The following is a 10,651-nucleotide window of genomic DNA, read 5'->3' as shown; positions in this document are numbered from 1 at the left end:
CCTCAGCCTGCCCAGACTCAGCCCTGTGCCCTGGCAAACAACCCCGCGCCCTGGCCCCTGGCCGTGTCCACCGCGGGCATCTATCCGAACCATAGGCATCGGCCCAGGCTGAGAAACGCGGGCGGCAAGGGCGTCCAGGGCACACATGCCTGTTCCGAATCTCTCGTTCGCGATCAGTGTCACACATGCTCATGATAAGAAATGCCAGGACCCCGGAGCGTGGGAACGCCTTTCTCAGTCCCTCTCCCCAGGTGATGGCATTGAGTTCCTTCGGCAAAGCAGATGCCTGACCCCCAAAGTACTGCGTCGGGCTCTCTCCTGTTTATGGGGAGCTTGATAACCCGGGACACTTGCTCTGTGCACCTGCCGAAACCCCCGGGGAACGAAGGAGGTGTCGGCAATGCTCTCTCTCTCTTTTCGTTTTAAATCCTCGCCTGCGGATATGTTCTCCATTGATTTCTAGAGAGAGTGGAAGGGATGAGGGGACGGGGGAGGGGGGTAGAGAAACGACTGAGACACATGGATCGGTCGCCTCCCGCAAGCGGCCCTACCAGGGCTGAGCAACCTGAGACCAAGGTGCGAGGCCTGGCCCTGCTGAGGTTCCCAGGACTAAAAACATAGCCGTGTTTTCAGGCTGCGGACCCAGCGGCCACCAAAGGGAGGGCAGCGAACCGCTGCGAAGTCAGAAAGCGAGCGCACACCCGAAGTTCAGAGGGAAACGGGACTGTTTGAGGATGAGAGAATTTTCCAGAGGAAATACTGAAATTCTGGTTCTGTGCCGGTGGGAAAGGCCTGCGGTCGTTGGCTCCAGCCCCTGCCAGAATCGGAGCGCCCCTCTCCCTCCGCAGAAGCCCCAGCGTGATGGGCCTGGGCCTCGGACAGAGCCTGCGATGCTGGCTTCCTGCGTTTCTGGGACCAGATCAGACCCCGGAAGGCTGGGCCCTCAGGACACACACACACGGAAAACAATTGGTGGCTGGAGGGGAAATGGACTGTTTGTTCCTTTGTACTGCCCTCTCCCCAGATACCCGTCTTCCCTGGAGAAATCCATGGCTCATCTTAACCCTTGAGGCTCCTCTGTATCATCAGCTCTCAGACCCACGTCCATTCTGTGCCCCTCGCAGGTCGGCCGGCGCTCATGCCGCGCCCCCTCCATGGAATGCCTCCCTCCCTCTGCACGCCCCCAGATGGGCCTGTCCTTCTTTGCCCACCTTTTCCCAGCAAGCCTTCTCTTTGACATCCGTGGAGTTCTTTTCTGGTGGGACTGCACACTTAACTGGGTAGGCTCTGCTCTCTTGCTCCTCACAGAGGACCCACGGGGCCCACACTGTCCAATCAAAATATAACACAAGCCAAACACAGCAGGACGAGGGCGGGCGCTGGAGGTGGAGATGAGGGTGAAAAGGTGAGGGAGGCTGGCTCGAACGGGGCAGTCAGATCTGTGCTTGCGGGAAAGGAACTGTAGGCACTCTTTCTGCAAAGTTAGTTTAGCACAGCCGTGGGCAAACTACGGCCCGCGGGCCGCATCCGGCCCGTTTGAAATGAATAAAACCAAAAAAAAAAAAAGAAAAAGACCATACCCTTTTATGTAATGATGTTTACTTTGAATTTATATTAGTTCACACAAACACTCCATCCATGCTTTTGTTCCGGCCCTCCGGTCCAGTTTAAGAACCCACTGTGGCCCTCGAGTCAAAAAGTTTGCCCACCCCTGGTTTGGCAGGTGACAACTTGCCCCACAATATTCACCAGGCGCAGGAAATGGTGCATTGCTTTATTTTTCTGAGCTTCTAGAAAGCATGTATTCTGGCCCAGGCACCCTGCATGCTCAGCAGGTGGGAACTCTGTAGCTTTACAACAACCCTCAGAGGCAGATGCTATTCCTAAACCCATTTTGCAGATAAGGAAACTGAGGAACGGAAAGGCTAAGAAACTCCGCTGTGGTCACAGAGCTGGCAAACGGCAGAAGCGGGATTTGAACCCAGGTGGTCCCAGAATCCACACGCTTATATGCGGCCTCACGTTAAAATTGGCCGGTGCCCCTTGCTTCTCAGAGTGGCAAGCTCTACAGTCTCTCCCACTCCTGGGGTTCTCTCTTTCTGGGGTGACCGAAAGTCTAGGGGGCATGGTAAGCAATCCAGAGAACTTGGACGTGAGCTCCTGGGCTCAGTCCATTCTGGTCACCACTGTCCACGTGACCCATTCAAGATCGGGGACCTGGGCTGCCCACCTCTCTCCATGCAAAATGGGGGTCTTGTGGTCTTTGGCTCTGGTTCCAGAGGGACTGACAGTTCCCGTGCCATCCCAGCAGAGATCCACGCCGGCTTTACCCACTGCATCCCTGGGGTCCCCCCTCAGTGGAATAAGATGCCCGAACCAGGGCCTTGGCAGGGATTCGCTGTTGGCGCCTGGCGGCCTCTGTCCCCACCCATGGCCAAGGAAACCAGGGCCTGGAACGTGGCCACGCTGCTTGGACCGGCTTGCGGGGAAAAGCCAATCTTTTCATTTTTAAGCCTCCAAAAATAAAAACAGGACTAAAAATAACGTCTCAAAGTCAAGGCTGCCACCTGAGCTGGCAAGCCCTCATGGCTTTTTTTTTTTTTTTTAGGAGAAAATGTAAAGAAAGCACCTATGACAATTTGAGACCCAGAGTGGTTCTCAAGAAAGGGCACTGAGCCAGAAAAGTCAGGCTCCACGGCTCAGCTGTGCAACTCCGGTGAGTTACTTGGCCTCTCGGAGCTTTATTTTCCCCCTCTATACCATGAGGCCAATGATAACCTGTGTCCTGGTGCTATTAAGGATATGCAGTGAGACGGTGGATGTGAAGGAGGCATCCACTAAAACCCGGGCAGAGGTGGGGACGTGTGCCAACATCACGGGGATCCTAGGACTCCTCCTTCCAGGCCCCTTGGTTGGCTGAGCACCAAATCCCGAGTCCACGGCCTGACTTGTCTGTATGGCTTGGAACTAAGCCGCGGAAGGGCCAGGCTGGGACTTCCCCTGATGCTGGTAGACTTTCCCAACTGACTTCAGGGGACTTTCCTCGCCTAAAGTGGACGAATGCCCAGAGCAGGGAACGGGGTCCTGACATGGGGACAGGCGTCATCGCATGCAGAGGTGATGACAGGTGCAGACCCCTATAGAGTCAGATCGCCGGGACTGGTGCCCCAGCCAAGGCACCGGCTCTCCTGTTTGGCGCTTTTTTTTTTTTTCAGTCTCTTACAAATATCCTCACACATCCTCTTTCTCGCACTTACCAGCACCTGAATTTATTTATTCACTTATTTCTTCTCTTTCTGCCTTCACCCCACGTTGGGCTGTATCTTGAGGGCAGAAATTGTTTTGTACACAGCACCTAAATGAGTGCCTGGCACAGAGGAAATGCGCAGGAAATTATATACCGCCGCCTTTTGTAATATCCAGGGCAATTTATATTTTAGGGATGGGTACAAAGGGGTTAGGAAAAGAAGGGGCGGAAGGTGGGGCCCCGGATCCCCCAGAGTTAGGAGCGGGAGTGGGGGAGACACGAGTCACGAAATAACATAACGCAGGCAGGAGGCGGCGAGCAGGGATTCATCCACAGACGTTGTCTGGGAGCCCGCCTTACGCCAATCACGGTTTGGGCACCGGGGACATGGTCAGAAACAGGGTGGGTGCGGCCGTGCGGCTGCGGGACTCGAGCTAACCCGGAGCCTGAGCGAGTTAAACACATACAAATGTGAAGCTGCGGGTTTGAAGAACGTTTGGAAAGAGAATGGGGGACAGGTGCCAGGAGCAATCAGATCTATTAGCCAGTAGAAAACTCACAAGGAAATGTTGTGCGGAAAGACCAAGGGTGCTTGCAGACATGCAAGATTCCACACGGATGTGAATAGCACGTGCATGCGTGCAGAATGAATGCACGTCGGAAGCTCAAATGCATGCACGGCGGAGCGGCCCCGGGCCTCTGGGATTTTCAGATTCTCCTTCAACGAGTTGTGTGCGCCCCCTGTCGCCGCCTCGGCGCCCTACTCCGCCTCTCCCCGAGCGCAACCATGTCATACACGTGCGCATGCGTAGACTAGAGATCTTCCGGAAAGGTTTTCTGGTGAGGCTGGACTCGTGTAGTCAGGATGGCCGAGCGGTCTAAGGCGCTGCGTTCAGGTCGCAGTCTCCCCCGCCTTTTGTAATATCCAGGGCAATTTATATTTTAGGGATGGGTACAAAGGGGTTAGGAAAAGAAGGGGCGGAAGGTGGGGCCCCGGATCCCCCAGAGTTAGGAGCGGGAGTGGGGGAGACACGAGTCACGAAATAACATAACGCAGGCAGGAGGCGGCGAGCAGGGATTCATCCACAGACGTTGTCTGGGAGCGCGCCTTACGCCAATCACGGTTTGGGCACCGGGGACATGGTCAGAAACAGGGTGGGTGCGGCCGTGCGGCTGCGGGACTCGAGCTAACCCGGAGCCTGAGCGAGTTAAACACATACAAATGTGAAGCTGCGGGTTTGAAGAACGTTTGGAAAGAGAATGGGGGACAGGTGCCAGGAGCAATCAGATCTATTAGCCAGTAGAAAACTCACAAGGAAATGTTGTGCGGAAAGACCAAGGGTGCTTGCAGACATGCAAGATTCCACACGGATGTGAATAGCACATGCATGCGTGCAGAATGAATGCACGTCGGAAGCTCAAATGCATGCACGGCGGAGCGGCCCCGGGCCTCTGGGATTTTCAGATTCTCCTTCAACGAGTTGTGTGCGCCCCCTGTCGCCGCCTCGGCGCCCTACTCCGCCTCTCCCCGAGCGCAACCATGTCATACACGTGCGCATGCGTAGACTAGAGATCTTCCGGAAAGGTTTTCTGGTGAGGCTGGACTCGTGTAGTCAGGATGGCCGAGCGGTCTAAGGCGCTGCGTTCAGGTCGCAGTCTCCCCTGGAGGCGTGGGTTCGAATCCCACTCCTGACAAGACTCCTTTTTTTTGCTTTTCAGCGGTAACTCCAAATCAACTAGATGATATTTCACACGTTTGGATACTCTTTGAATCTTCTTAAAAAAAACAGCTGTTTTCTTCTTAACAGGCATTTTCTTCCTGATGATATTTTACTAAACTCCAGACTGTAAAGAGAAAGTCCCGCTCTGTGTACTGTGGAACTTTTATAGCGTAGTCCAATGTACACACTTTCGTTAAGAGCTTGGGAGGAAAGAAGAAAAAAAACAGCTAATGTCAGGAGTGGGATTCGAACCCACGCCTCCAGGGGAGACTGCGACCTGAACGCAGCGCCTTAGACCGCTCGGCCATCCTGACTTGCTTGGAGGACTGGCTGTAATTAGGATGTAGTTTCTAGCGCAGGGTGACGCGGTTTGAGAATCAGTTCGTTGTGGTCGTTCAGCTTAAAGTTCAGCTACACAGTCCCTGCCGTTATTCTCAAACTGGTTCCGTCTCTTTACTACTTACACGTTTTTAAGTGGAAACATTGTAGCCTGAGCAAAAACGGAAAGTTTCCTTTGCCATCAGTAAAAAAAAAGAGCCATAAACATAGATATAACGAAAACGAAACTATATTGTCGAGTCCTCTGAACCTGAAGTTTATATATTGTTTTTTAACGACTAATATTATTGATGGAGTGGATCGAGATATTGTTGGGTAAGTAAAAAGGAAGGTTTCCTTAAAGAATGGGCTTGTTAGAAAGGAGACGGGGTCCCTGTTAGATGGTGACATTCCCCATCCCTGGAGGCATTCGACAAGGCTGGACAGTCACTTCGTGTAATTTTTTCTTTTAATTAAAAAACTGTCAGAAAAAAATCGGAAAAGACTTTGGAAAAGGCAAAATGTTTCCTGGACGTTCTTTCAATGGAATATTAGGTATTGTCCGAAGCTGTGCTAATGTAGTAGCCACTAACTGTGCGTCTACCGAGCAGTAAGATACACGTGGGATTTTGAAGACCGTAGTACAAAAAAAGTGAAAGAGCTCATTAACTTTTTATATTGATCACATGTTTAAATGACAACATTTTGAATATATTTGTTAAGTAAAATATATTATTTAAAACCATTTAAAATTCAGGTCATAAAAATGCAAATAAACATTGGTAAGATATGACTGATTCCACCCTGTGGTAGAAGCCAGTTTTGCATCTATTAGCAAATTCCCTTCAGCATTCTTGATTGGGAGATATGTGGGGCAAAAGTAGGCTTACAGTTGTTCCTGTGAAAAATAATAATACAAGAATAAACTGTGTGTTTCATGTACTTACAACTGTAAACCTACTTTTGCTCCACCCTGTATACATATATTTTCCTTTGAACCAGCTTTTTTTAATTGATTGATTGATGAGAGAGAGAGAGATTAATTTGTTGTCTCTTGACCAGGGGTCAAACCCACAACCTTGGTGCATCTGGAAGATTCTCTAACCAATTAAGCTACCCAGCCAGGGCTGTAAGCGTCTTCTTTGCCCCCAAATCCCTAGGGTCTAGGACACAAAATGTGGCGAAGGAGCTAAAAGGAGTGCAGGTTGAATAATGAATGAACGCAAACTACAGGGTAAGGGTGAGCCAGGGGCAGGAAGTCCCGGTCCAGACCTCCTGGTGCAGCTGGCACCTGGGCAGAATGAGGTGGATTCACCCAAACCCTGGCTTGGCCACATCTCTCAGGAATTGGAGCCACAGATCACTGAACACATAGTTCATCCTAATGCCCTTTCTTTGGCGCTCCCATTCCAAACAACCTCCGCCCCTGTTCCAAGAGGCAGAAGGGTCCAGGCAGAGGAAATAACCAAACCCCAAGTCTGACCTGTGCCTCATTCTGAGCCAATAAATAACTGGCCCCGAGGAGGGTGGCAGGGCCCTGCAGGCACCTGCCCCTTCCGGACAAGTCTCGGCTGCATCTCAACACGGAGACATCGCAAAGGCCGGCCAGCAGCCAACGTGCTCAGCTTCCTGGTACCCACCCTTCGCTCTTGTACCACCCACCTGGAATGATGCCCCTTCTCCAATTGCACTTTTCAAGGTTCTGTTCAAATGTCTTCTCCCACCCCAGGGAGCTCAGGCGTGGTGGCCGTGCGGAGAATGGGTGCTGGCCTGCCATCAATAGAGCCCACCAACGCTGTTGGCTCTGTGTTCACGCACGCCCACTTCCAACCCCACGGAGACGCTCAGTGACCAGAAGAGCCACCTGGCCCCTGGTCACACCGGTTCACTGTGCAACTTGAGCTGAATTCTGTCCTCCTCTGAGATGGACCGATGTCCCAACAGTGACAGGAAGGAGCTTGACCAGATCACTGTTTCCTAAACTTCAGGCACTTATTACCTTGTGTTTCCATATCTACATACCACTTGTGCACTTAAAATGCTTTTTAATTGAAAGACTTAAACATTTTTTTTCTTTGCGATAAAATACATATAAGATAAAATTTACCACTTTTAAGTGTATGGTTCTGTGGCCCTTGCATTGTTGTGCAACCACTACTACATCCCATCTCCAGAACTTTTTCACCTTCTCAAACTGAAACTTGGTCCCCATGAAACACTAACTCCCCATTCTCAGCTCCCCCAGCCCCTGGCAAGAGCCATTCTGCTTTCTACTTCTATGAGTTTGACTACTCTCTTTCTTTTGATTTGAGGGAGGGGGGAGGTAGGGAGGGAGAGAAGGGGGAGGGGCGGGAGAGAGAGAAACATCAATTTGTTGTTCCACTTATTTATGCATTCATTGGTTGATTCTTGTAAGTGACCGGGGATGGAACCCACAACCTAACCAGCTAAGCTACCCAGCTAGGGCGAGTTTGACTCCTCTTGATACCTCATGTAAGTGGAGTCATACAGTATTTGTAATTTTGTGACTGGCTTATGTCACTTTGGATGCCTTCAAAGTTCATGTTGTATGTGGCATGTGTCAGAATGTCATCCCTTTCTCAGGTTGAATAGTATTCCACTGTGGAATACATATATACCAGGTGTTATTTATATACCCATCCATTAGTGGACGCCTGGGTTGCTCCTGCCTTTTAGCGACCGTGAATAATGTTATGAGCAGAGGTGTACAAATATATCTTCAAGGCTCTGCTTTCTATTCTTTTGGCTATATACCCAGAGGTGGGATAGAGACTGTAATTCTATTTTAATTTTTATAACTGTCCTCTAGTGGTCTGTTGTTGTGTGTGTGTTTTTTAAATAATAAAACCCACTCCGTTGCTGAGGGTTTGAACCCTAGGTGATCTGGCCCCTGGCTGCCTCTGGAACCTCATCTCTTCCTAATTCCCTCAACTCATAACCTCTGTCTTTCTTCAGATTTTTCTGACCTCAGGGCCTTTGCACATTTCTCTGCCTGAAGTGCTCTTTTCCTGCCTGATTCTCATCTGTCCTTTAGACCTCTGCTTAAATATGTAGACGTTCCCTGACGCAGCTATCTGAATGACACCCCAACCCCAATTACTCTTCTTTTCTCAGGGTACCCTGCTCTCCCCCTGGAGTAAGGTGATCACAGTTGGTAATCATGTATCTATTGACCTGTGGGTTCGGGTATCTACCCTGTCTCTCCCATCAGACTCCCTGAGGGTGGGGTCTGGTCGGAGGGCTCACAGCTCTGCTCCCAGTGCCTGGTACACCCAAGGTGCACAGTAAGCATTTGGTCAGGGCCCCTCCAGCTTGCCCCAACCACCCGAGGTGGGGCAGGCCCAGTGCCCCATCAGGGCTTGGTCGGAGTAGGGAGCCTGTGCAGAAGTGAGAACTGAGACTAGACGTGTGCTTCACGTGATCACAGCCATGGCCTGCTCGGACCCTGGGGCAGGGCAACAACCCTGAGAATAAACAGGCCTCACCTCCTCATCTAGGCTCCCATGGCGCCAGCTGAGACCCTGGGTGGGCGGCAGGCCCCCGCCTGCGCGGACAGGTCCCTTCCCACTTTTTCTGACTGGGGGTGGGGGGAGCAGTGAACAAAGGTGGCTTCGAAGAAAACGTCCCAGTAAAAAACAATGCCGGGATTGAGTCTCGCCCGCTGCCATTTGAAAGGAATGAAAGTGGGATTAGCTCAAAAACAAAATCCAAACCCAAACCAACACAAAACCACTCTATTGTTTGGGGATCTGCCTGGGAAACAGTCATCATATTGTTTTCTGTGTCGTAATAACATGAAGCGTTTGCCCAGGCACTTGGTTCTGCACTTGGGCTCGGGCAGAGAGCAGAGAGCAGAGAGGCTCGTCTCTGGGTAATGCTTTTGTAGCTACTAAGAAGCACCCCTCATTTCCTGAGCACCTCCTGGGGGGTGGGGGGGGAGTCAGGTGTATCAGGAGGGAGCAGCAAACATCCAGTTGAGTGGGCCAAGCATTCAGTCAGCATCAACCAGTGACACTGTCAAGTCAGGTCTTGGCCCCCTGAAACCGTCAGGCCCTAAATTTGAACCTGTGGGTCGCTACCCTTTCACAGGGGTCGCCTAAGACCATCGGAAAACACATATATAATTACATACTGTTTTTGTGATTCATCACTATGCTTTCATTATGTGCAATTTGTAACCATGAAAGTGGGGGTCACCACAACATGAAGAACTGTATTAAAGGATCGCGGCATTAGGAAGGTTGAGAACCACTGCGGGCCTAAAATAAAATTCATTCCACTGTTCTGTGGCATGAACAATGGCCAGCAAAAGACATCAGGCCCTCACCCGGAACCTGCAACTTCTACTTCATAAAGAAAGGTTAAGGTTGGTGATGGGGGAGATCACCCTGGATCACCGGGGTGGGCCTTCATCCACCCACAAGTGTCTCTACCAGAGAGAGATCGGATGGGTACAGAAGAGGAGGCAATGTGACCACAGGGGCAGAGATTGAGGTGATGAGGCCACAAGTCCAGGGATGCCAGCAGCCACCACGAGAAGCAGGAAGAGACAGGCACAGACTCTCCCCTACGCCCTCGCGGGGGGGGGGCGGGGGGAGCCGTCCTGCTGACACCTTGCTTTGGCTCAGGAAACTGGTTTCAGACTCTGGCCTCTAGACCTGTGAGAAGGCTGTTCTGTTCTTTTAAGTCACCAAGTTCATGATCATTCGTTCCGGCAGCCACAGGAGACTAAGTAGCCCTTTGTGACTTGGTCCCTGCCCGGCTGTCGCCTGGAACCCTCACTCGCTTTGCCCCAGCCACCAGGGATCCTCTTTCAGACTGTCCGGCTTCCTCTGCCTCAGGCCATCATCTCCCACCTTCTAAGTGGCACCCCGTCCCCCTGCGTGCCAGGGGCTCCGTTTATTCTGCACAACAGCTCCGTGAGGCGAGTCCTTTCTTATCCCTACATTGCAGCCGCGGAAACCGAGGCTGAGAGAGCTAAGTCACTGCTCAGCGTGCTCCTAAGTGACAGCCACATCCACTGAGCCACAGGCGCCCCCACTTCACACAGACCCTCCTCTGCTGGCGCTCGGTCCCCCGGGATGCTGATCGCGCTTTAAGGGAAGAGAAAAGAGAGGCTCAGGGGTGGCCAACGGCGCCCAGCGCCCTAGAGACACCCAGGAGAACGCCCGTAGCTGTTCCCGGCGAAGATGGCTCCGAGCCACGGTGCAAAGTCCTCGCAGGCGGCCTCTCCCGGGGCAGGACGCGCAGCTTATCTAGATGGGCTCTGGCGGCACCGTTTCACGGACTGCGGCCTCAGTCTCCCCGTCTGAGAAGTGGGACGACGCGACTTCGTGCGTCTCCA

The 10,651-nt window shown here is 52.0% G+C and overlaps 1 protein-coding gene and 2 non-coding genes across 3 annotated transcripts in view; 2 read left to right on the top strand and 1 right to left on the bottom strand.

Moving 5' to 3' along the window:
• The first annotated feature begins 4,859 nt into the window (after nucleotides 1–4,859).
• On the top strand, nucleotides 4,860–4,942 carry TRNAL-CAG. Its single transcript has one exon. It is a non-coding gene; the product is annotated as a tRNA-Leu (tRNA).
• Nucleotides 4,943–5,199: 257 nt separating this feature from the next.
• On the bottom strand, nucleotides 5,200–5,282 carry TRNAL-CAG. Its single transcript has one exon. It is a non-coding gene; the product is annotated as a tRNA-Leu (tRNA).
• Nucleotides 5,283–9,605: 4,323 nt separating this feature from the next.
• PLLP (plasmolipin) overlaps nucleotides 9,606–10,651 on the top strand; it is a 16,806-nt gene continuing 15,760 nt past the window's right edge. The window contains exon 1 of the mRNA XM_015558783.1: nucleotides 9,606–9,758. Within this exon, the coding sequence (XP_015414269.1) occupies nucleotides 9,606–9,758 (153 nt within the window). The remainder of the gene's footprint in view (nucleotides 9,759–10,651) is intronic.

Source organism: Myotis davidii, unplaced genomic scaffold (genome assembly GCF_000327345.1).
Source record: "Myotis davidii unplaced genomic scaffold, ASM32734v1 scaffold590, whole genome shotgun sequence".
NCBI classification, from domain to species: Eukaryota; Metazoa; Chordata; class Mammalia; order Chiroptera; family Vespertilionidae; genus Myotis; species Myotis davidii.
The sequence above is the reverse complement of the archived record's forward strand: the minus strand, read 5'-3'. Positions and strand labels throughout refer to the sequence as shown.